The sequence below is a fragment of the Amphibalanus amphitrite genome, unplaced genomic scaffold (assembly GCF_019059575.1).
Source record: "Amphibalanus amphitrite isolate SeventyFive unplaced genomic scaffold, NRLGWU_Aamphi_draft 001165F_arrow, whole genome shotgun sequence".
Lineage (NCBI taxonomy): Eukaryota > Metazoa > Arthropoda > Thecostraca > Balanomorpha > Balanidae > Amphibalanus > Amphibalanus amphitrite.
This window is the reverse complement of record NW_024882659.1, coordinates 35013-61925: the sequence shown is the minus strand read 5'-3', so window position 1 is coordinate 61925 and position 26913 is coordinate 35013. Positions and strand designations below refer to the sequence as shown.

The 26913-nt window shown below is 49.5% G+C and overlaps 1 protein-coding gene across 1 annotated transcript in view; it reads left to right on the top strand.

Moving 5' to 3' along the window:
* LOC122370746 (cyclic AMP-dependent transcription factor ATF-5-like) overlaps window positions 1–26913 on the top strand; it is a 47425-nt gene extending 20512 nt beyond the window's left edge. Inside the window, exons 2-5 of the mRNA XM_043346615.1 lie at window positions 13864–14054; window positions 14441–14725; window positions 24145–24392; window positions 25606–26913. Coding sequence (XP_043202550.1) covers window positions 13864–14054; window positions 14441–14725; window positions 24145–24392; window positions 25606–25771 — 890 coding nt within the window. The 3' untranslated portion in view covers window positions 25772–26913. The remainder of the gene's footprint in view (window positions 1–13863; window positions 14055–14440; window positions 14726–24144; window positions 24393–25605) is intronic.

The following is a 26913-nucleotide window of genomic DNA, read 5'->3' as shown; positions in this document are numbered from 1 at the left end:
GCTCTTGTCGATCGCTCGCCCTATGGGCTGCATGCTAAATATGCGGTGGGGATCGCTCTCAGGACGCCACAAGCTGATCTGAAGTCGTCGACTCGCCTTTGTCGTTCGCCGTCGCTGCCGCTGTCGCCAGTGACGGTGACGTCGGGGGGGGGGGGAGCAATGGTTATGGCGATGACGATGATGCTTGGTTATTGTTCTTTGCCGCTTTTGAGATAGGACTTTGAATGATGCTGTCCACTTCGCTGTGACCGTGGACTACTATATGCGATTTCAGGATGGCTTGTCTGTCGGTATGGGAATTGTTCAGGTACCGTTGCTATCCGTCTTAAAAGTTGTCGGAACTTTGGGAACATGCTCGGGGGCATTGGAAACTCTCTGGCTTGTGCGCCTTCGTTCAATATGAGGCTGGGTAATGCAGCACCTACGCGGAAGCTGCGGGGTGTTTGATTTGAAAAATGTTATCCGTTCTTAGTGAACGAAGTGAACCTAACCGGATGAGTTGAGTAGGATCTGCAACTGTCTGGGAATTAAGAATATGGCTGTGGTGAAAGTTAGAGGCATCGTTGGGTTATCAATTAGCCATAGGTAAACATGTTTCGGAATGAAATGATTTCTATTCGATGCATCGAAGTCTGTCTTCTAATGGCATGTGGGGACAAGCCCATAAGAAGCAATGCGACTTGCAGCCAAAATGCTCTTCTTGTGAAACTGCTGTCCGCAAAATGTGCTTGCTAGGAAATTATGTAACTACATGCTGTGACTCCTATGACCTCCGGATATGAGGTGCTGAGTATACTTTTGCACAAAACGCTCACAAGCGACCTTCCAACTCTAACGGAACAAAAGCTCCTGCTAATCTTCTTCGGTACATTAAGCCGCCTCGTACCAGGATGAGACCACATGCGTCTGAATGCCTTCAGGGCTGCGCTTATACAAGGCACCCATCAGTAGCCCCATGTTAAGTCCAAAAGATGGATATTAGGTAAATTACTAGTACATCCAGACAGTGGATGATGGTCGCTTCATGAGAGGCTGAGCCGAAATGGCTCTCCTAAAATGGAATACGTTAATTGCATTAATGAGGTTGTGATTGGCAATGCCAAGAGGAATGTTGATCGTTCTTGGTGCATGCACGGCGCTAATTGATCATTAGGACATTCGTAATGCTCGCTCGCTTCATGTGCTGGCTCCTATGCTTGGAAATAAGTATTTCTATGAGTTGGCTGGTAGAATGCTAATGGTTTATTGTTAACATGGTTAAATGCCTGAACATCGGCGTGAGTTACAAATCATTTGTTATTCCTATCTTTGCCTCTCCGACCCTCTCAATTCACTGTTTTATTTTTCGACCTCCAGCCGTTCCGGAAGGCTCTGCTACCTTGACACTGAGCTACCTGAAGCACTCGTGCCGTCCCTGTCCACGATTTACTCACTTTAGAAGGTCAAGGACGCGACGTGACGTCACTTCCGAATTCCGATAACCATTTTGAGCTTCATCGCACTCAAACAACCCCTAATTCGGCTCGGGCGAATGGGTCAAAGTGGCTCACCTTTGCCTCAGTTACCGTATATTGTTATGGTCCGAGTCGGCGGTTTGCTGGCTAGTGTCTTGGCGGCGGCGCGTGGCGGTGGCCGCCCGGGGTTTTATGAGCAGATATAACCACGGACGATGGGTCTCGAGAGGCGCTGTTTGAGGGGCGGCTGTTGCTAGGCGGTGCTACAGAGGGCGGGGTAGTAAGGTGGGAGGGTATTGCACAGCAGAGTAGGAGCGGGGCTGAGTAAAGTAAAGTAGAACAAGGTGTTGCACAGCAACTTAAGCAAAACAAAACAAAGCATACAGGGTGGGGCAGCATAATCGGGAATGCTTTTTGGGCTCTGATCATGAGTAGGCATGGCATTATTTTTATAAATTATATTATGGCAATGAAACGCCCAAAAGTTGTGCATCATCTGACATGACTACATCCATGAGCATGCAACTTTCTGGAAAAGAGCAGCAAAATAGTTCGACGGTGCTCCAAGTGCTTTGCGCGCGCCCATAGACACTAATGTTAAACAAGTAAAACAAGAACATTTTGTTTAAAACCCTGCAATTCCACGTAAAGGTTGCTGGGCAGGTCAACGTGTTATCACGGACGATAAGGATTGTGTGGGGATACTTAGGACAACAGGTTAACGTAATCGTCGTAAAATAACTCTTAGCAGAGGACATACAAGATGACTCACTTGAATATAAGGAAGAAGCACTTGAGCATATTAAAAAGAAACAATGTTCAAAACTTCAGCGACAAAAAATCTTATCACCGACTGGAATACGATAAAAAAGAATGGCATGCCATATAGGGGATTGTATCGAGAATATTCCAGCGGTCATGCAAAGTAAACATCCTGTTGGGGTGATGGACCTATGGGTGGTCTTCAAGGGAGGTGCACGTGGTGCACCCTACTTCATCGAGCCCGGATAAAATGAGCACCTCTGGTAAATACAACCGCACTCTGGCAGACTCACGTGGAGCCGTCGGAAGAGAGGATCACTGACGGTCCAAATCACGTCTTACGAGGACTCTGTCCGTGCTGGTACTGCAGTGAGGACGACATGTTATTGTGTAGGGCACCTCCACCTGAGATGAACCAAAAACTTCTGGTCCTTCAACTCCGCCGATTTAAATCCGACCAAATTCTTTACATGGAGCGTTTTTTGGTAGAAGTTTAATGAACAACTTATCATCAGTAAAAACAGTCTTCAGTGCAAGGTACGAAGCTGATGGGCGATCATGGACAAGCAGGAGGTTGCACGTGCATGCGCGTGCTTTTGGACCCGCCTTGAGAAGGTCATCGACGCCGAGGGCGGTCAAATAGGATGAGGGATAGGTAAAAGGTGACCGATTGATAGGATGTTGCTAAAATAGTGCTTGGAGCTATATTTTTAGATTCATGACCAAATAATCCCGTTTGATATTTATTCCCGATTATGCTGCCCCACCCTGTAGCTAAGCAAAACAATGCAAATGTGGAGGAAGTCAGGTAGGCTGGCGGCGCCAGTGCCGGACGGTAGGGGGCAGGTAACGGCCACTGACCTCTGACCCTTGATGACACCACGGAGAGCGCCGACCGATACGGTCCCCAGCTGTTGGCCATGAATCGCAGAGATAGCGGCTCCGACTGACGAGTCAAAATACCACAGGGATAGATAGATGCCCGGGGTTAGTCGTACCTTTGTCTATTGCATGAAATCTTTTAAGTGGGCCAGTTGATTGAGTGGATTGCAAGCGTTATATTTGGCAGCCGGTGCGTGTTAGAGTTTTTGGGTAGAGTAGGGAAGAGTTAAAAAAAACGTATCGTACTTTGCATGCTTGCTAAGTCTTTTTCTATGAAACGATGATAAATTAAATGTTGCTGCATATCGCACGACAAACAGACTTGTCCCCATTCCCTAATGGATTCGTAGAATCGCATCCCCTATGTGTCTGCTGCGCAGTTTGATACCGTTATATCTCTTCCCGGTCAGCCGATGACACATGCTCGGCTCGAAGTGTCCTCATAGAGACGAACTTTGAACGTTCTTCCTAGTTGTATGTTCCTAGGGGCTAGTCATCCGTTTCTTGTGTTGATGCGTAGCTGCGGTGCCAACGGCAAAAAAAGCTGCTTCATTATCTCAACGGCAGTGATCCACGTCACTTAAATCCTTTCGAGGAGTTGACATTGTCCTACTATCATTCAAGAACAATTTCACCCGTCCTACAATTTTTTCAACATCATTGTGGCGGCTGAGAGATGGTTTTATCACATAGTTTGTCCTCTCGGGACCCTCGTCAGTGCCACATTTGTCACAAGTTGTCCTCACGGAGACAGCAGGCAGGAAGGTGCAGGCTGCGGCTTTAGCCGTCTTCCCAACCACTGTCTCAGTCATTGCACTTCAGAAAGAACGACACGTAATCATATCTACGTCATAGTGACGTAGTTATGGAGCCGTGCTGTGGCTGAAATGTTACATCATAAACAGAGCTCACTCACATGGAACCCACAGTTCTCGTAACTGGGCGAGTGTTAGAAGTAGAACGTCCTTTACCCGTGGCGGATATGGTCTTCCACTACTATGAAGGCCTTCCTGCAGTACTGACACCGATTCTACTATGGATCTATGTAACTTCCTAAATCAACGTGAACAAGGCTTCCTGTATGACAAGCTGGCTAAAATGGGGATAGGAGGAATATGGTTAGGTCCATGGTTAGGTCCTGACATTCGGTCCATGCGATCACTGCCTTCCGTGCCGTCGCCTCAGATCCTATCAGCCGGGCCCTGTCGCCTGACACGAACTGTCCTTGATTTGTCGATTGAAAGACACTCATTTCGATTCGGTTCGGGTTCGTGTTAGTCCTATTCGTCATTGCTGACATGGTTTTGCGCCGGTCTCCTATCGTGCCACAACCTCCCGCCCTTCGCGTGGATCGTGAGTTCGTTCCATTTCAGGCGGCACGGTTTGGGCTGCATTAGGCTGTTCATGTTTGTCCAGGGACAGAACTGGACCGCTTACCTGTTGTGCCTCAGTGCACCGTTTGGTGGGACCTGCCATGAGCCCCCTGTAGCATGAGTTAGGCGGGACGCTGGAGTTAGGCAGGGGGGCTGGATCTAGGAAGGGCGCTGGAGTTAGGCAGGGCGCAGGAGCTAGGGCGCTAAATTTAGGCAGGGCGTTGGAGCCTGGAGCATGGGACAGGGCGCCATAGATATTTTGAGCCAGTTCACTGGACGTTTGATTGCGTAGTGCGTTGTTCGTTAACCATGTCGCTGCATTGGTGTTTTCAGCGCAGCGCTGGCTGGCGTTCGTAGGCTCAGTTCTAACCTGTCCAGTGTCCAGTCCTGTGACTGTCCGGTCCGGTCTGGTCTGGTCTGGTCCAGACCCGGTCCGCTGCTGACCACCCGATCCGGACCACCGACCGACACACCGGTCAGCCTTGGCCACCTTGGCTCCCCGCTCGGGGAAACGACCATTGCCGAACCATGCCGAACGGCTCTGAGCTTGGCTCTGAGCTTGTGCCGCTGACCGGATTTGGCTTGGGATTTGTGCGATTTTTGCCGTCGCGAATTTTGCCAAGTCACGTGCGGTGTCGACAAAGCGACCCTGCAGGTGTTAATTAGTTGCCGTTAAGTTCGGAGAATGTCTTAGGTCTGCTATTTTTCAGGTGTAGAGGCCGGACAAAAATGTTTTGATGGTATTCGTCAATTAGAGTGTGCAATTGTTATTGCCGCGGCAATATGAAAGGTGTGCTTTAATGAGGGCTTCACGGCTTCACATAGCAGCATTTTGGCGGCGCCCTTAGCTCCAGTTCCGGTCATCATTGTGATTGAGGTGGCAAGCGATAATCAGTTTTGATTGGCTCTAATTTGTGAAATTTTGCCATTCTTATCTTGGCTGAAAAGGTAGCAAATGATGGTAAGGACAGCTCCCTCTACGAATGGTTACATCCCAATCCCTGCTGGCTAATCAAAACACTTGCTTGGGCTGCCTATTCGACCTGCACCTGCTGCCTATCTGATTCTAGGCATATCGAGAAAACATTCCACGTTCGAGCGACACAGGGGCTGATGATGTCATGCAGCACGGTTTCAGCAGAGCTGTCAACTTTTTTTGTGTCAATATCATCCACATTGTTGCACACAATGAGTCAATTACACGATTTTACTCTTGGAAAATGTCCGCATCGGATGACCACCAGGCATTGGCAGTGGATTGAACTAGTATCGGTTACGTGCTGTCATAAACAGCCCACTCCCCCTGTCACGATATACCTGTGTCCCAGGTGGTGATACAGTCGATAATAGCACGCAACGCGATCGAGCTAATTAATTTCGAGACCGGTAGTGCTAGGCCAATTAAATTGGGTTGTGTGAATCAAACTGTCGAAGATTCCTCTGATGTCTGAATCTTTTGAAATGAATAATTATTTCTTATTTTATATTCGTGGTGTTGTGTTACGAAAATTCATAGTGGTAATTTAATTCATCTTTCAGTTTTATTTTAACTTGACTTCCTTTTTCTCTCAGAACCTGGGATGTGTGAACTTCAAGGGCACCGTATTGCGCGTATTTCGTCCCATCACTATTGACTTAGCACGTGATCAGACAGTAAAATGTTCCTTTCGTCTGTGACTGCGCTGATCAATTTGAAGACATCTTTGTGGTGTAACCCAGTAGATATTGTTAGGTAATTAGGTACGATTCTAGTCGAAGCTCAGCAGGTTCGAGTACTTTTTGCGGCAAATCATATTAGCCGCCTACTGAAGCTCAGTGCTTTGCGCAAGGCACTCACTGTACAGGATATGAAATAAAACTGTCATAAAGCGCGTCTTACTAAAAGTAAGGTGCGCGCGCCTAATCCTATAGAAGCGTATAATATTTTGAGAGGGGCGGCTTGCAATAGGATTTATTGATTTTTATAATGAGTTCCTGGAAATGACAAAACTAAGCCCCTCAACGCTATCCATTCTTCTCAATGTGCCTGCCACTTCACCTTTTCTAGGAATTCCTTATAAGCCAATCTTCCAGTCAGCTTGATATCCCTCTGGTGAAATGTGAAATTGATAAAAATGTGTCGTTTCCCGCTCCCCACTCGCCCTATCGAAATACCCCGCTACTCAGCCGCAAAGTGCGCCTCTCCAAAACAGGCACGGCGGTGGTGTTATCGCAAGGCCGGCCAGACCCCCCCCCCCCCTCCCTCCCCCTACCCGACCGGCGCCGACCCAGACTGGGGGGGGGGGCGCCTGGCAACGCCGATCATGGGCGCGCTCAGCGGTGCCTGTCAGGGGTGCTGGGCGTGTGGCCTTGATAAGGAGGTGGGGCGGGGTGTGTCATAACATACTTCAGAAGCTGCGTGTGTGAGTGGCGGGGGGTTAGTGGACGGCGAAGGGTGCCAGCAATGACTAATAGTGATCGCTGTTGATTTTTTATATTGTACATCAATGATTTTATTTCCATATGTGATGAGCACATATCTGCACTTTTATATGCTGATGACACTGCCATTTTCATACAAGGAGAAAGTGACAATGTACTACAAGCTAGATTAGATACATTGATGCCAAAGGTCGCTGAATGGTTTGCTTCTAACCAGTTGTCTCTAAACTCTGATAAAACTTTTTATCAGTTATATGCTAATAAACGAACAGATTTTGAATTAGATATTCAAATAGATGGTGCTACAATTATTCGTGCAAATACTGTTAAATACCTTGGTGTATTTATTGATGAAAACCTGAAATGGAAAACACATATAGCCAAACTTCAAACCAAATTGTCAAGAAATATTGGAATCATGAATAGGCTTAAGTACCTCTTGAGCACAAAACACCTTTTGTTATTGTATCATTCTCTTTTCTTGAGTTATATTAACTACTGTTGTTTTATTTACACGAATACATACCCAACTAATTTGAGCGAATTGGAAAAACTTCAAAAACGTGCTGTAAGAATTATCGATGGACAGCCGAGACTGGCACATACTTCGCCAATATTTAGGAAATTTAAACTTCTTAAACTTAGGGATCTCGGACAACAACAAATGTTATTATTACTGCTTAGAAAACTCAATGGGAGCCTGCCTACTGCTATTGCTGAGTTATTTGTAACCTCTGAATCTAGTAGAACAACTCGCTCCATTAAACATTTCCAAGAATCATTTACATATAAAGTCTATAAAACACACACTTTATCATGGGCTGGGCCTAGAGTTTGGAACAGAATAATGGTACCTTTATTTCCCAGACTATCTACGGTACCAAATTCGAAATTCATTATTAAAAAGCTATCCAAAGCTTTCTTCCTTAGTCAGTATGATTGATTCACTTAAGACACTTGCTTTCATCAATATACGCTTCAAGCAAATAAATAATACGTATGTGTTTTGTACGTAAAAATGACATTTAATTGTCGGGTAGTTCTCTTGCCCGTCTTTCCTTCTCAGCTGTATTCCTTCTCCGTTTATTTTTCTCGATGTTACCCCTCATTTTCGTCATGTTATGTTGCTGTAAGTGCATTAATTTCTACTCCAACCACCTCGGAACTGGCCTCTGTGGGCTGTCTGACAACAAGCTCTGCTTAGTTGGACAGCTTTACGGAGGCTCAGTGAATGACCCTGCTTGAATTTGACCAGAAATATTACCTACGATCATCCACCATGTATGTATGACTGCTCCCCCTCTGATCCCTTCCTCCCACTAACAATACCCTGTGTGAATGTGCATCAGTGGGCGTACCAGGCGTAGGAGGGCAGTCACTAACTGTTTGCAGTTGTGACTACTTTGCTTCTCTTAAGCTACTATATTAACAGCATGCATACTCCACTGATATTTGCATTCTTTTGTTTTTTTCCTTACTCTTAGCTGGGAGTGCCGCGGCTTATCATATTAAGTTATCTGGTGTTAACGTAAGGTTCTGTGTGTCGCTGGGATAGAGGGAGGGGGCACTCCTGGTCACCTGTTCATGGGTGGCGGCGTAGAAAAAAAAATAAAAAAAAAGATTTAGGTGGTTGAGTTCGAAGTGAGTGAGAGGTGGAGATTGCCAGCTAGAGCGCTCAAACGCAGAATTTTAGAGGTGAAACACCCGTCCTCAATGACTATCGTCTGCCTCTGCCAAATAAAGTCATAACACCTCACGGTCCTCCAGGACTAGGAAATGTCCGTGTGATTACCCTGGTGGTGGACTTAGGAAGCTCATGACGGACACCCGCCCTCCTGCTGGATGTGGAGAGTTCCCAGAACCCGTGTAGTTTACATCACGGCCCTGATTGGGGCCGCCTGTTGACCAGTGACGTCATAAGGGTGGCGGCCGCCGGACGGCGTCAACAAGCCGGTCGACGGGCGGCTGGGCGGCGGCCGGCGACCACGGTCCAGGGGGCGTAACCACGAGTGTGGAACTGGAGCTACTAAGGACCACCAAGGGTGACTAACCCAACCACGGGCGGCCATTAGTAAAACGAGCTTATTTTCCTGCTCAGAATGAAATAATTCAAAGACTCTTCTCCAAATGAGTTCACCTAGACTCTAGAGCAGCTTTGTATTTTGGCCTTTGGGTGTCATTCGTTTGACGCTCCATGTTTAATTCCTGTTTTACTTTTGCGTTCATTTATCCAGCATCCTGATCTTAAATGTCAAATTTCCTATGACGGGGATCTTCAGTATCGCCGGCCGACTGGTGATGATACCATCACGAAAGAATGCGCTGCCTCCATTAGTTCGTGACCTAAATCCCTGCCCGCACCGCCGGCCCGTTTCCTCTATTGCTCGGTCTGGCGCGTCAGAAGTTGACCACGAACCCTCGTCCGGTCTGGGCGGAATGCTCATTTTGCCAGAGTCGGTGTCTGACCGTCGCGTCGGAGGGGCTCGCCCGTAGCGGGGTCAAAGCGAGGTGCCGGCATCATGGCCGTCTCCGAGGTCACTCCTCCCGCTCCCTCCCCCCGCCCCGCCCCGCCCACGGAAGGCACGGCTGGGGGCCATCGATCACTGGAGGGCTCGCCTGAGCCGCGCGGCTCGCCAACATTTCACTCCGCCAAGTGAAAGGGATGCGGGCGTCTGGCACACGTCTGAGGTCGCTCCGTCGTCCCTGTCAGCGGGAAAAGGGTGCCGTCGGGTGGAGAGGCGGGACTTGAAACCGCATGCCCGGCGTTTATTCGGTTGTGACTGGCTAATTAACATGAAATCGATGTTATTTATTGTGATCGTTGAAGCTGCAAAATCATTGCAAGCCAACACCTTAACTCCCCCCTCCCCCCACACACACAAAACTTGACAGATGCATGAGAGAACCGTATTTTGACATTTTTCCTTAAATGAAAATAATGTCTGAGGCTATGTCGGTTATGATAATTATGAGAAATGAAGACGCGCAGTAGTTGCTAGCCTCTGAGAACAGACGGCAGTTGGCCCAAACAAAGGGCATCTGACCACCGGCCAGCAACTGTCATCGCGGGTCTATTTCTGCGCGAGATATAAAAGTTGGTAATTATAAGACGGGAAGGAGACGTCTTTCCGGGCTCTGCTACCCAATGTGGGAAGTTGTTGAGTGAGATTCGTTATGGCCCTCCATATTCGAATAAATTCGGCTATTTTCGTATGGAAAAGATTTGAAGGATGCAATCCTTTCGTGGTTACCATCCGACCTTCTTCCAAACAATCGGCAAATCTTGCTTGTCCTGTGTTGTTCTGCGCTTGGTTGGGGACTTTGCTGAGCCGACCAGACAATTGTTTGTTCCCTCTCAGTCGGGGGCAAAGCCCATTGCGCCGACACCCCTGTCATTTGCCAGCAGTGGGGGTGTGTCAGGGCGTATTCCCCAGCTGTGAAGCTATACTGTAGGGATTACCAGCGCACAGCTGGGCTCCAGTCCACAGTTCAGCTACAGGGACAACACGGAAGGACCGCAGTTATGCTGACGTGGCGAGGACGACTGGCGTCGTTCACTGGGGAGATATCACGCTCGGTTACCGGGAGTGTGATGTCATAAGGGCAGTCCGTGAGTCGTGATTCACGGGCAGGCCGCACGCCCCTTCTCAGGGGACGCCAGAGGCGGTCCAAGAACTGTAGGACGGTGCACAGCTGCACGATACCCTGGGGAGTGCTCGAAGCACAAGTCATCGTGGTTAGGCGAACTGCCGGGTACAGCTGTGTGCAGCGCAGTTTTGGATTGACGAAGTTACCGATACAGACACAGCTGCGATGCTGGGTTTCACTGTCCATGTAGCGTCGATATAAGGGGCGTGTTTAATGGGGAAGTCAGCCCACTTAAGGGGCACAGGTCAACTGAAGTGATGAGTACTGAATGCGCACATGGGCTATCCAAGCTTACCCATGTGCTGCAGCGGCCGAGGATAGCTATCAGTAGTATCTGCGCTCGCATATCTACGACGTGCGCTTCATCGCTCTACTTTTTATTTTAAATCAGCTCTGATTTTTATAGTGCATCCCTCTTATCAACTCCGATAGTGTCGGCTCGTTTTTGGTACTCGACCCTAAAGCCGAATTTAGAATGGCGCCTGATAAGTGATAACCATGACGCACCTCCGTAAAGCCTCCATAAAAAGGTTATTCCGCGACCACTCCATCCAATCCCGCCTCTCTACCAGGCTTTCCTTTCTTCCTATATGTCCGTTTTCCTCCGAATTAGTTACCTATCGTTATCCTCCCTTCCCAAACTCCGAACCACACTTTCCTATCGCCCTGTCACTGGGTGTTGCGTTCGCTTGGCGAAAATCGAATCCGAACCACCGATCAACGGTCCGCTACTCACTAAATGTGGGAATTGTGCCTGCGATTATGACTGGTCGGCCAGCGCTGGTTTGAGCTGAGCTGTGCTGTGCTGCGCCGTGCTGTGCTGGGCTGGGCGTGTTGCTGGGCGGAGAAAACTGCCCTGAACTGGCAGACACCCGCTAGTCGGGCTCTCGCCGTAAATTGTGCTGGAGGAGCTCTACTCCAGTTGCGTAGTGGTGGCGCAGTGAGGAGCGGCTGCGATGGTTCCGGTGGGGGGGGGGGGGAGACGTGGGCGGGGTGTTCAATGAACGATTGCTCGCCTGAGAGCTGAGATTGGTCTCGTATATGGCGCAGCGGTGCCTTATAAGGCACTGAGGCCGGCTATTGTAGAAATGGCTGTAGCGCGCACTATGCGGTGCCTTCAAAAACGTGCCATGGGTATAATGAAGATGTCACGATGACTGGCTTGGGTGACATGAGAAGGGGTTTTATGTCTGTATCTAAGATAAGCAGAGATCAAATGGAACAAAGTCGTGGTTTTATTACCTTTATCATGTCTTTCTCATTCATGAGTCCAATTTTATTGATGATATCTTTGGTTTTCCCCACATCTTGATTGACCTTCCTCAATTTGGTGGTGCTATCACTGTTTGAATATTCATTACTTTTCCCCGTTATTAAGTGTACAGAAAATATGCTATTATCTCGGCATCACATTCGTTGTCGCAAATGAATTTCGTGCACTAGAGTGTGAAAAACAAGGAATTTTACCCAGTGACAATAGCATGTGCTGTGGACATTGTCTGAAGATTGGATATGTTATTTAGACGGGTAACACATCTGGAAGGACTCGATATTTTTTTTATACCGTAAGGTCAGAGCCACGTACTCTTTTTAAACTGAAGGATTCTCTATCGTTGACCCAAGCAACTAAATTCCGTATCATTGCTGTGTAGCTCACTGATAGGCAAAACATTATTATTTTACAGCTGTTGACATTCATGACGGCGTAAGCATCACTTGTAAAAAATCATTCATCGCTTTGATTTGATTGCCCCGTTTTTTTTTTTAGTGAGGCTCCATTAAGTTGAGTGGACCGTGGCGTTATAATAAAACAGGTGCCTACCAGACATGTGCATGGATCCGAGCGATGGATCTATGATCTCAGTGGATCTCGAAGCAAACTGCAGGTTACGATCTATGATCCCATCGGATCCGGCGTGAAAAATTCATCTTGGATCTATGATCTCATACGATCTGACGATAAATCAAGAACATGGATCTATGATCTGAGTGGATCCCACCATGCACAACATTTGAAACCATGTTTTAAAGGGTTTCCTTGTCAATAAGTGCCACAAAATTATGGATCATGACGTGCGAGCACATAAAATCACTAAAACAGAACGTTTATGAGTTGCAACAAGTGTTTTGGGGGGATTTCTGTGTTGACAAAAAAATAAGTGAGGATCTATGATCTCACTGGATCTCAAGTAAAACACGAGACTCGGATCTGTGATCCCTACGCATCTCTCGATAAATTTGAGAGCTGGATCTATGATCCCGTCGGATCCGAGATCAGGATCCGTGGGATCAGATCCAAGATCCATTTTCTCGGATCTATGCTCATGTCTGGTGCCTACATAAACTATATATTTGATACGGACATCAAACAGGAATATTCCGCTATATGTACCCTTGTAACGAACCTTAACAGATAGTCCGATTTGACTGTTATACTTTTCCACCCTGGTGTAAAAACTCGCTGGATCCCTGGAACCGGTTTGGGTTTATGTCGGTTTTTGTCCGGGCCAAGCCCAGCATTAGTGTGAAGGGCGCTCACTAATGGTTTTGCTGGTGTGATAATGCGTGGCCTGGCACTGGAGATAATACCCAATTAATGTAATTGCGCAATGGATGTTGAGCTACCTGTAGCGTGCCGGCTGCTGCGTAGTTAATGCCACTTCCGTGTCTTTAAAGTCGGAACATACTGGTATATGGCTATAAATGACCTTGTTTTAAGTAGGCAGGAATGAGATGGATTTATGCTTGACTTTGGATTGCAAACACCTACTCGTATCATGCACCTTTGATATTCATGTGGTTCGGAAGTTATCTAACCCAGCCGTCTGCGGGAATCTGGTGCAAATTAGCGATTATTGGAATTGGAACCGTTGATGATTGACGCAGTGAAGGCGAGCTAAATCCCACTTTTACGCTTTCATTGACACTTCCTAGAAAAAGAATGTCCTCTGGGGACTGGGTGGCACATCTATTTTGGGGTCTTTTTACTCATTCCCATGCTGTGCCAATTGCTTGATTACTCTGATACTGTGCGACCTTCTCATCAGTTTTCCAAATTTACCCTCTGGTCGTCCCTCTAGCCTGCTGTCAACCCCCTGCCTAGCCCACCTCAGGTGCTAGAGGATGTCCGAGAAGCCCCTGCAACCTAGCCTGCTGCCAAGCGCGGTCCAGCAGCTAAACCCTCACACAGTCCGCCGTTTTAGCTGAGTAATCCCCCGTCAGTCAAACACGCACTGTTCGACCGCCAGCGCCGTCGCGCCGGCGCCGTCGATCCCGTGTCGTCACTCCACAATGCTGACCGGCCGCCTATTTTCGCCCGACAGATCCGCTGGCAGGATGGGTCGATCAGAAGATGCCTCCCCAGGCCTGGGACTTCCCGATGGTGTCGCCACCTATGTTGGATGATGTGCTGCCCTCTTTCGAGCCGCTGCCGCCGCCGCCGCCGCCGCCTCTGCCGCCGTACCAGCCGCTGGAGGCGCCCTGTGAGGATGGCCTCATCCCGGATGACCTCCAGGTATGATGGGGTGGGGTATGGTAGCGCAGCATGGAGTGTATTGTGGGTATGAGATAGGTAGACGGCGTTGTTTGTAGGTCTAAATGGTTGGCACGTTTGATGTTATGTCTTGTGTTACTTTTTGTTGGAGGACCCGACGCAAATGGGACTAAGAAAATGTGCAAGACTTATTTATAAGTATGGGTCCGTGATGAGATTTTCTTATTGACCACTTACTCGTGATATGTGATTGCCTATCATCTATCGACAGAAATTTGCCCTGGAAAGTGTTGCTATGACGATCTGAATGTCAATGATAGTTCTTTGTTGGTTACCCGGTCCATCATATGATCGCATGACCTGACTACCAATGATCTCGTGACCGGATCTTTCTCTCCAACCTCCAGGACCTGTTCCTGGGTCCCTCGGAGCCGGTGCCGTCCCTGCCGACGTGCGAGGCCAACTGTCTGCTGGACGAGCTGCTGTCCGCCCCGCCCAGCCCCCCGATGTTCGACACTCTCACTCCGCCTCCGCCACTCTCTCCTCCCGAGGGGAGTCTGTGCACGAGCACGGCTGGAGGAAGTGTGGCCTCCAGCGCCGGGGGGAGCCCGGTGGGCTGTCTGGCCCCGGAGCCGCTCGTGGAGCTGATGCCACCGCCGGCTATGTCGCCCGACCCGCTCATGCCGCAACAGGTTAGTATGAGGGAGGGGCTAGACAACCTTAGGAAGGGCATGAGGAAGGGGAGGGGGATTCGATTGAGGGAAAGAGAGGGAAGGGAAGGGAAAGGAAAGAGAAGGGCCAGGAGAATGAAGATAATGGATATGAAGAGGGAAGAAGGACGGAGGGAACGAGGAGAGGAGTTGAGGGAGTTGAGGGTGCGTCAGTATGGTTGGCTGTGGCTGGTATTTGTAGAATGTATCTGATCATGTCGGTTCGCTGACGTCGACAGGATTGATGAATCGTTACTTCGGTCAACTGGTGTTGGCGTGTGGAATTTGATGGAGTAGTTTGTTTTAGCGTCAGGATTCGTCAGTCGAGAGCTGGTTTACTGGAATGAGCCCTTAGCGGCATTAGTCTCGACACGTATCCAGTTCATACTGGACACTGGTTTCAGAGGCTTGGGCTTGTGCCCACAATAGCGCTACGCCGGTGCTGCCCTCTGCCGTTAAATCGAGGATTCGCCTGCAGGCAGGGATCAGCCTGTATTTTCATAAGTGGCGCTCTGGCGTCCGCCTCCGGCCTGCTCTCAGTTTCACAGACACTCCAAACGGGTACAGTTCAAAACAGTTCGGGTTACAGTTCCAAACGGGTCCAAACGCTAGAGTTGACGACAAAATTCAGGCTTCTTTTATCTCTTGATCAGCATGGGCAATGAGGCATTGCGTACCATTGCTAGACTATTATTTACCAGCAGTTACGAGTTGGTTTATAAACTTATCGAGTCGTTAAATCCTGTTGAATTAGAATACATTGCGCGAGTTGCAGCTAACGCATGCTACCTGCGTACTGCAGCGAAGGGCCATATGAGGACATGTTAGCCGAAAAGTTTAAGGGCAGTTGAGGGAACCTTTTTAGGAACTTTTTTTTTACAAAATTTTATCTTTGTTGTTACCTCTGAAGAAACGAAATCTTGTTTGTGTGATTTATAACTCGTTTCGTTTGTCAAGAATATGTCTACGTCCCTGTTATTCGAGTGTCGATAACTAATAAGTCCCAATAGCTACGGCTGTTTGTTGTTACTTCGCTATTTTCGCCTAGCCTTTCCTGTGTTTAGAAAGTTCTACATAGTGACGCTTGGACAAGGGAAATTTCCGAACTTGTTAAGCTATCAAGTGCTCTTCATTGACGTCATAAGCAGGACGATTAGCTTATCCTAATGACGATCATCTACTCTATCAGTTCTGCGCTCATTGATTTTGACGACGTACTCTCATGTCTAAAATTAGAGGAGCTCTTTTCAGAACAACTGGAGCCTAGACAGTGATGCAATGGCTCTTCTCATGAGTAATTATGCATACTGCATTTGAGGCTCTGACGTTTACTTGTTCACTTGGAACGAAACAGCATAGAACGTGTCATGGGTGTGTAAAAATGTACGGCTTTTCCACCCAATCACTTGTCTCGATATTTGATATATTCGACGCCCTATGAAGAGAGGCTGTTGACTTCGCATTATGCACGACTGGTTCTTGTTTTGTGGGCGAATCGTTCGATCGATCGCTGGGACTTTCTGTAACGTCGTCAGCCGTTGGGAGCAAGAAGAGCCACATTAGCAGCTTTCGAGGGCTTGTCCGCACCACAACAACACGGTCCAGGATGACACGGCAGTTACACCAGCAAATAGTGGCACAGCAGCCCTCGTGTGCATGCATGCATGCATGCATGCTCAGTCGTTTTGCATCACTTGTTCCCATTTGCATTGTTTTGGTAGGAGAGGCAGGCATGCCGGACATCGGCTTGTGTTTAAGTAGCTGGGAATGGCGCACGTGGTTGCATCATTTCCGTTAGCGGACCTCCGAGTGCACGTGCATTATGTCTCGTCGGTGCCTGACACGGGTCGATACACGCCGCAGCAGAGACGCAGTTAGGGGTGGGGTCGATGTCGGGTGTTATTGTGTAATCGGAAAACCATCTGGAAAACGTATGTCTGACTCCTCGCTCACAAATCGTTTGAATCATCAAAATTGACTTCTGAGGCGCTAATGCGCTCTAGAGCAATCCAATGTCTTGGTGATATAGAATGCGTAGAGCCTGCTTTCACAGGCATTTGCATTTCATTGATGCGACGTGTATGTTGAAAACGATACATGATGTGTGTGAAAACACGGATTTTTCAGTTTTGGAAGAAAAAAATGAACGTAAAGGTGCACAATGCACAATGCATCGGCCATCGATGCTGCATTTACTATTCCCTCAAAACGGCATTGTTAGTTACGGCCCTTGCCGATAGATATCCCTAGTATCGTGCGCCTGAAGGTATGCTGTGCCGCTGTACTCGATATTAGTGCGTTCAGCGGCCGACAGATGTCCCTAGTACCGCGCGCCTGAAGCTATGCTGCGCCACATTGCTTGATATTAGTTCGTAAAGCGGCCGACAGATGTCCTTAGTACCGCACGCCTGAAAGTATGCTGTGCCGCTACACCTGCTTACAGAATCTCCCGCTAGATGGCAGGTGAATCAGATAGGGAGGTCCCACGATCGCTCCGCCACCTGGCGACTGTGGGACTGTTTCGCAGAGGTACCGCCAGGCGACCACGCGTCGCGGTTGTGTTCGATGAACACTGAACAGTGAGCAGCGTGTGACATTGGGAGTAGTTTTTAGTTTTTTTTTCTTGCAATGGTACCGTTTTCCAGAAGATATCTTTAGTGTTGTAAAATAAGACATCAATTCGCGAAATCTTGTCTAGGAAGCACATCATCAGGGTGTTTCTTTGTTTCGATATTTCACGGATTCAGGCTTCAGGACATTTTCCATTAGCTCATGCCTTAAAGTTCGATGACTTTTCTCGTAAGATTCTCTCTAAAGTATGATTGATTTAACACCTTTCGCCAGTGGCTCAGGAATAAAATCAAAAGGGGTCAACAGATGGCACAGGGTATTTGTCACCCCTCCGTATTATCAGCATAAATTTGAAAATCAAGGAAAGAAACTCCTGGGGCATTCCACGATAGATCGTACCAGGCCCGTCACCCTCATCTCTCAGATTTGAATGAAAATTGGTACAAGGGGTAATCATAGGCTCCAAAAACACCTGCCAAAATATCAGACTTCTCAGATGAAAACTTTTTGAGTTACATTGCATAATATTTTCTAAACTTCAGATTGTAAGGGTGAGTTTGATGAGCTATAACTCAAAAACGAGCTAAGCAAGCAACAAACGGTAAACAGCTTTGAACTAACGATGAATCAAAGATTAATACAGTATTTTTAAAATTGGAAAGAAAAGCTGTACATTTTGAAAAAAAGTCGTAGTATTTTTTTAAATTGTCTATAATGGCCCTTGGGACCAAAATTTTTGCCATTTTTATTTCTTCAAAATAAACCTCAGGTCCTTTAAAATCGACATGCAAAAAATTAGAAAGGTGTTCTTTCTATAAGTTCCTCATTTAAATGTATACAAAATGGGTTTCCGGGGGTTCGGTACGGCCCCAGCTCGCCGTTACGCCTCTAATGGAGCTAGAACCTTGCGGAAAAAACGAGCATGTGCGCCGTTATAAGATGCATTGAATGATACCACATTGTAAGGTCTCGGGTTCATTGGTGACCCCTGAGGTCATTTCAAGTGACCCAAATTACGGGTCCGGTTTTTGATAGATAACTTCGCAACAAATGGTCGTATAGAGCCGCGATTTTAGCATCTTTGTTGTCGCCGACAAACTGTCGTTCGGAGTTCTTTTCTGGTTGGATGTGGACTGTATTTTATTCGGTGAGTTTGTGCGACATTCGTAGCCCGCCCGCCTGCTATGTGAGCTCCTGGGTTTTTGATATTCGGCGATTTACAGTTGTAGATAGACGTGAAGATTTCCCGTAGAGGATTTATTGAAGTATACGCGAAGCAAGAAGCGGAAGCAGTTGTGAAGAAAACCGGTAGATGAAACACGCAGACACGGAGCACAATTCACTTTCGCTGTACAATCTGAAGCACTGACACTGCCCCGCCGGGCGCGGCTGCGCGCAGGAGAGTCGGTCTGCGCGCGTGCTTCTGTACTCTGTCCCCGCTCAGCCGGGCGAGGCGTCGAGCGGGGCAGATCAGTCCGTGCGCACAGCGCGACAGTCGAAGTGAGACTCTGCCGGGGTCGTACGTGACCCACATTTTATACGCAATGCTTAAGACGTGTGCAAAACGAGTGCGAACTTGCACTGCAGCGGGGAGGTGGCTGAAGGCGCCAGCTTGGCGGCCTACGTGCCTTAAAACGACGTGTCTTTAATTTATATCTCTGTCTCGGTGGCGGCCGCGGCGCTGCTGCGGCTCGGCAGCGTCGGCGGCACGCGTACCGACCGCCGGCCGCGTCTGCTCGCGGCCCCGCCCCGCACAATGCCTCACAACTCATCCTGAGTCTGGACGGGGTGACGGCGGTGCGGCGGCGGGACGGCTGCAGCGAGCGGCGGCGGCGCCGCGGTGGCACGGCGGCCGGCCGGCTATCACGGCGGCACAGCGGTAGCGCGGGTTGGTCCGAGCACTTTCGTCGGTGACATTTGTGTTTGCCTAGCTCCGGCGCGTCGAATGGTATACTGTTTGTTCTGGTGAGGTCAGCTTAAGTCGCTGACCTCGGGTCAGCACACTGCCGTGTATTTGGCTCCGCTCCCCGACCGGGCGGCCCAGCCGGCAGCCAGCCGCCGGGCATCACGTGACCGCCCCGAGTCCGCGGCAAAGCCAACCAGCGCGGCGCTGGACAAACAGCGCCGCTACAGAGATGGTTAACAGTCCGGTCAGGCCACGAAGCTGGGTGAATGAGATCATATTGCACATCATTCGATTCGCAACGTCTTCCCGAGTCCATTGGTAGCTTTCCCGTCTCTCTAGCTCAATTTGATCGAGAGTTATTGACGAAAAACTCTTATGACCCCAGTGACGTACGAATGACGTCACGCAAGGTCAACAATGCAAAAATGAGGCAAAAATGACTTTAATTGAACTTTCAGTAACCAGTGATGTCACTAGGCAGCTTTACCACACCATTTGTAGGCTCTCTTCCGAAATCACAATTCGAGACTATAACGGTGACGCAAAATAAGTACATTTATAGAAAGAACACCTTCCTAATTTTTTGCATACAACTTAAAAATGATCCAAAAATGTTTTAAAGTAAATAAAAATCCAAAAAAAAATTGGTCCCAAAGGCATAAAAATGCAAATGAAAAGAAACTCGGGGTGTTATATATCAAAAATAATATAAATTTCAAAATTTTAAAAATGCATATTATTCTTTGTTTCAATGCAAGTTCAATGCCGTATAGCATTTGGGATTTGGATTATCCGTCTTAGAGTTACAGCCCGCCAAACTTGGGGCTGCAACGCAAGATCCAAAACATGTTATACACTATAACTCAAAAACCACTCATCTGATAAGCCTGAAATTGTTACAGGAGGATTCAGAGCCCCTGATTACCCCTTAGACCAATTATCGTTAAAATCCGAGAGATGAGGGTGTCAAATTGGAAAAAAGTGGTACGATCTATCGTGGAATGCCCCTCCTACCAACCAGTATAACGCCTTATGGGGCGACTAACGGAGCGAGCGAGGGGGTGAGTCTTGCACGTGCGAAATTTCGAGGGGGTACCTCCAACTGACTTGTGCACGGCACCCTACTAACCGGTCTCTAGCGATGTGCCAAATTTGGGCACAATCGGCCCAGCCGTTCTCGAGATCTGGAAGCGGCACCCTGCACGTGCGCACGTGCAAAATGGGTCCCAACTGACTTGTACACGGCACCCTACTAACCGGTCCCAAACTGTGTACCAAATTTGAGCGCAATCGGTCGAGCCGTTCTCGAGATCTGGAAACGACCCCTGCACGTGCGCACGTGCAGCAGCACCCCAACTCTGGCACATGGATATGCAGTGCCTAGTGGGTGCCTACCTACATGCCAACTTTCAGCGTAATCGGCCAAGTAGTTACCGAGATATTGCAACAATTGCAAAACTGACACCTCTTCGTTTTGCACGTGGCACGTGCATAAGGGGTCACCCACATGCATCGGGAATAGTCCAATACTTGGTAGAAGGAATGAAGCTACCCTACAAAAATTACCGCATGTAAATCGGTCAAGTGGTTGCTGAGATATAAGCCTCGCAAAAGCGTCCGCACGGCCGGCCGGCCGCTCATACTCAGAAATTTCCGTTATTCTACGTAAGACTCCGCTCGCTTCGCTCGCTCCGTAAAAACCAGTATAGCGCCTTTTGGGGCGACTAACGGAGCGAGCGAGGGGGTGAGTCTTGCACGTGCGAAATTTCGAGGGGGTACCTCCAACTGACTTGTGCACGGCACCCTACTGACCGGTTTCTAGCGATGTGCCAAATTTGAGCACAATCGGCCCAGCCGTTCTCGAGATCTGGGAGCGGCACCTGCACGTGCGCACGTGCAAAATGGGTCCCAACTGACTTGTGCACGGCACCCTACTAACTGGTCCCTAACCGTGTACCAAATTTGAGCGCCATCGGTCCAGCCGTTCTCGAGATCTGGAAACGACCCCTGCACGTGCGCACGTGCAGCAGCACCCCAACTCTGGCACATGGATATGCAGTGCCTAGTGGGTGCCTACCTACATGCCAACTTTGAGCGCAATCGGCCAAGTAGTTACCGAGATATTGCAACAATTACAAAACTGACACCTCTTCGTTTTGCACGTGGCACGTGCATAAGGGGTCACCCACATGCATCGGGAATAGTCCAATACTTGGTAGAAGGAATGAAGCTACCCTACAAAAATTACCGCGTGTAAATCGGTCAAGTGGTTGCTGAGATATAAGCCTCGCAAAAGCGTCCGCACGGCCGGCCGGCCGGCCGGCCGCTCATACTCAGAAATTTCCGTTAATCTAAGTAAAGACTCCGCTCGCTTCGCTCGCTCCGTAACCAGTGACAAAAGTGTTCGATTGATTGAATTCGTCGTTCCTAAGCGCTAAACGTCAGCAAATAATATTTATCTCGCGTTAGTGCGCATTTAGTTGCATCGCTGACTTTCATTGAATAAAATGAATCTAAAAAAGTATGCAGCCGCCGTTTCCTTGCGACATTGGCAAGATTCCTGTGGACCAAATCAGTTACATAATCGCCCTTGCGACCACGGCGGTTAGTGCGCAGCTGGGGTTGGAAGCTGGGGGCCGGGCTCAGTCGAGCTGCGCACAATTGAGAGCTGGGTACTGGGTAGAGTGCAGGCCTGAGCTGCGCATGATACTAGACACTGGAGGCGAAAGTTACGCACGGTACTGGTCTGAGGTAGTTGTGGCGTAGCTTGATGCATGCGGTAAGGGGCTGCGATAGAGGCAAGTTGCCCACGGTACTAACAGGGGAGTTGCCTTATGCACACGGCACAGGGTCGGATAGATCCCAGTTGCACACGGTCCATAGCCGAGGAAGGAGAAAATTCACGCGATTCATGCTCAGATCAAGACAATCTGCACACAGTACTATTTTGGGCAGGTGGCACAGGTGCTATCTGGTTCTTGCCATGTTTACTTTCATGACATCAGGTATTATGACACTATTGCTGGCGAGTGGCAGCCCGATATCTGCAATCTATCACTGTCGAGGAATGCGGATCGGTGTATTGCATGTTGATAGAGGGATAGCACGCGCCCGTGGGTTGCATATGTGTTCATTTCTGAATAACATTTATCATGTGTAAATTAGGTAAAGTCACTTGGTGGGAAAAGGTTTGTTGGACAAAACTGTGCTAGTTTGCTTTTATAAAGGCGATCCAAAACTGTCGACTCAGGTCGCCGAGTGGCTGGGGGCCAGACAGTGCTCGAGGGGGCCACCTGCCACTATCAGGGGTCATAGGGTCCGGTGGGGTCGGAGGTCGCCAAACGCAGTTGTTGCAAGTCATCGGGCGGTCTGAGCTTGAACCTAACACCGGAACTGTTCTTGCTATAAAGCATATTCAAGCATTTATTATCAGTTTAATTATAAGAAATGTAATAGTGACATGAATCATTAAAATGTTTTGGTAGTCTCATGCCTTTTCCAGCGGGGATCACTTTATGATTGCATGGACAAAGCATGTCCATGTGCGAATATTGCATCAATGGTGGACTAAATTTGTTAAGCCATTTTTTGCATTTGATATTAGACTGTTGGGTTTTCGGTCACAAGGAAGCGACACTTTGTTGTAGAACTGTAATATATCATTTTTTCAATAAACAAATATACAAATAAACAGATTAACGTGCAATGCGCTTGTCTTGGTCCAAGCTGCCTTGAGCAAAAAAAAGCATATGTTATAAAAAGTTACACTACCTACCTAAACAAGCAGCGGCACTTGCTGCCACCGTTCACTGCAGTCCAAACATGCCCGTGCATGCCACATTTGTCTCGCTGCCGCGTTCCCGTTCGTTCCACACCGGCCGACCGTTCTCACCCTCAGCGACCTCCCGATTTCGTCAGACGGATTCTAGTCGGCCGTTTTTGTGACCTCCCGCCATTTGGCACTGATCGTATGAATACGTCAGAGGGAGACCTGGGGACGGGAGGTGACATGACCGCTGCTACTGTCGTCCTTAGCGAACGGGAAAATCGAGAGCTCGGGAACTCAGCGGCACTGGAACCCGGTGGCCACCGCCGCTGCTGCTGCGCCGAGTCACAGTCTGATGCAATATCAGGCTGGGGCGGAGGGGGGGGGGGGCGCCCCGGACCGACCGCGAGCTCTCAGTCAGTGAGCCGCCGCTGCGCGCTGAGCAGAGAGTCCGACGCTGTAGTGGCGTTGTACTTGTGTGGTACGAGTGGTACAGAAGATAGTGGTGTACTTTGGTGTACCTGAGAGTTAGTGTGAAGACGTGAGAGTAACAAGTTTTGTGGAGCTCGGCTAAATAAGAAGTTTCTTAACATTGTTGGAGCTTTTGAGCAATATCTACCTGTGGTGGTGGTTTGGGATAGGGCCAGTATCGTTGGAACCATTCTTACTGTGAATATAGTGAGCAAGATCTATTGTTCAGAGTTGAGTTCTTCACGTGCGAACGTGCAAGAAGTGTGGGAGGATTCGCTGCTCCCAGCGAAAGACCACCAGGAAGACCATCTCAGTACCCATTCCACGGAGTGACTGAGGTCCCAGCCATGTCTGGCGGAGAAGTGCAGTGTCTGCGCCAGCCTGCCTGGCCCGGCGTGATCCGATGGAACTGGCGAGCTCTCTATCCCGTCCCGGTTGACCTGAGGGTCCCACAGGCGGCGATACCGACATTTGCGGAAAAACAGGTGCGACATGAGGCACAAACCTTGCCAGTCTCAGTGTCGGTCAATGTTGGGATACGGGTGGTATCCGACGTGTATTTGATTGTGCTGTGTGCACCGCTCCGACGTCTTATCGCGGTCATAACAGTCACCATTGCATCATCCCCGCCGCTCGCGTCACCTGTCGGCGGACGCTTCTAACTATAGTTCCCGTTTCTGTCGTCAGATGTCTCTGGACCACTGGGTGCCAACGCTGTCGCCGCCCCTGCCGGAGCCGCTGTCGCCTCCCAGTGGCTGCGACGAGTCACGTGGTCTGATGGCGACGCCTCCTGATTGGTCGCCGCCGACGCTGGCCCCGCCCGCCAAACGTCGCCAGGCTCGACCCCGACCCTACGACAAGCAGGCCCGCCGCCAGATCACTGAGGAGGAAAGGCGGCAGCGCAAGAAGGAACAGAACAAGTCGGCCGCTACCCGGTTAGTGAGGGAACGGGGAGCTGACCCTGTGGTGTGACCTGACCTGATATGTTCACGTGGTGGAAACTGACGAGTGGCATGACAGTGTAATTGAACAGGCGTTTTGTGACCTGACCTGATGGCTGATGTGGTATGTGGGCTGACTCGGTGTGATGTGACCTACCTCTTCTGGCTAGTCACTATTGAGCGTCTGATATGGCTTTATCAGGCATTGGACAACATAAATATCCCTAGCCTCATGTGTTATTCAGTAGCGGAGGAAAACCTTCAATTAAGGGAGGGTGGGGGGGGGGGGCACTGCCGACTTTTGGTCGGCCATTCTTTACATGCAACGCCTATTGGGCTAATGTTAAAATGCCAAAATCAAAGGGGGGCAGGGTGCCCCGGTGCCCTCCCCGTTCCGCCGCCTATGGTGTTATTGTCCGCTGCTTGGACTCGCTTTACCAAATCTTATAGAACCGACAATTCAGCTCAGCTGCTTCTGAAATATACTTCTTTCTGTCCAGCAACCTTGGGTCGCACCTTGAAGGCTCTTTCCCGTTAGTTCCTCACACTAACCTGTACCCGATCACATGCCCGGCACACTATACCTCCCTGACTCACTTCACCCGCGCTGAATTGTTTTGGGACGTGGCTCCGCAAATGCTGGGGGGATTACCGTTATCGTCTTGTCCTGTGGCTGGCTTGTGGCTTATTTCGAACAACGCTCGCCTGAACACCGTCTGATGCAAGCCCCGAGCCGTATTGCATCAAACGCCTTGAGACTGACGCAGCGTTTGCCCGGATTAAGTCAACGCTGGCACGTTGTTGTATTTAGTCTGTGGTGTTTCCGGGTGGGCGCATGTTTAACTGTTACGTTTTGTTCAGGCTGCCGAGGGTTTTCGTTGCGTTTATTTTGTTGTGGTGAAGCTGAAGGTGGAGGAAGGAGATTACGAGTTGTGAGCTTCTCTGTTAGAGCCCCTTTTTCATTCATTACTAATTATTAACGAATCTCTGGACTAAAAACTAATTAGCAATCCTTGTTTATGTAGGTATAACAAGTTAATAACCTCTTGGAAAACTCTTACTAATCGTGTACAGTTGTATGTACATGATCTGAGCGGCGCGCGTGCCAGTGTACACATCATTCTGACGTGCACAAAAAGTGAAAAGTTTAGCATAGAACGTGATGCAGCCTACATCACCAGCTAACCTTCCCCATCTCCTTCGGCAGCTATCGCCAGAAGAAGAAGGAGGAGCAGGAACTGATCAGCACGGACCAGGAGCAGCTGGAGGCGCACAACGCTCAGCTGAAGGAGCGAGTGAACACACTGACCAGGGAGCTCTCCTACCTGAAGCACCTCATGAAGGAGGTCATCAAGTTCAAGCGCTCCATGTAGTGGACCAGCCAGGTCCGCGGCGCCACACCAGACACGTACCGGACTCGCGGCAACACGTGCTACCGGCACGTGCGGTCTACGTGTGGTCGGTAGGAGCGATCCTGTGTGATGCTTAGAACTCCATATGGGCTGGCTTCCTGCTAGGGGAAGCCACGCATTCAGTGTGGAGTGGGGAAACCGCCTGGCGGCGGGGAATGCCATCTAGCGGCCGTAGAAGGAACTGCTATTTGTGATATCTGGCCGGGAGAGGCGCTGGTGGACTTCAGTACAAAGTGATCTGGTGTGCTGAGGGGCCGGTGCGGGCGGTGACAGGGAGCTGGACGGTGGGCCGGCCGCCTCCCCTGCGCTCCGGCGCTAGTGGAGGACGGTGAAGCGTCTCTCGGAGACGGGATTGGCGCGGGCCGCTCGCCGGGGGCGCAGTGAGGTGTCGACGTAACACGCCGTGTAGTGTATCGCCCGAGTGCCGCGGCACTCCCTAGAGTACTCGGTCCCCGCGCGGGGCATGCTCGTAAATTCGTGGACGTGTTTGTATGATAGGTGTTTAAGTAGGTAAGCGCGCCCTGTGCAGAAATTTTGTGTACAGCTGTGCAATGGTTGGCCTGGGAGAATCCCAGAGCTCGGTTTGTGAACATCTATACCACATCGCTGGCATGACAGTGGAAGCATTATCTTGGACGAAGGTTACCGCGCGGGTGCGCAGGGACTCGCGTGTAGATTACGGCTTCTTAGCTGACGTGATGCCCACAGAGGCGAACGCGTGTAAATAGCGCAGGTTTCGAACAGCCGGCAGGACCGGCGAGTGTGGCTGCGTGTACGATTGTGAGACTGTGTGTGTATATTTGTAATAGTGTTTTATTTCGTTCTGTGTGGCCATGGCCGGTGCGAGCGGACGGTCGCGGCTCCCGGCCCGGTGCCGATTCGGCTGTTTCTGCTCCGACTGCGGCTTAGGGCGCCAGAGATCCGGCTTTGGAGGTGCCCGAGCTGCCAGCGCGCGTTATCCATACGGTGGATTAAAGATGTATATTTTGAGTGCATGCCGCGCGACCGTGGCGCCCCTGGCGGCCGCGGTGGAAGCTGAAGGGTGTCCCGGCTGTGTGTCGTCGCTATTTTTGGCAGTTGAAAACACGGTGCGGTGACGGAAA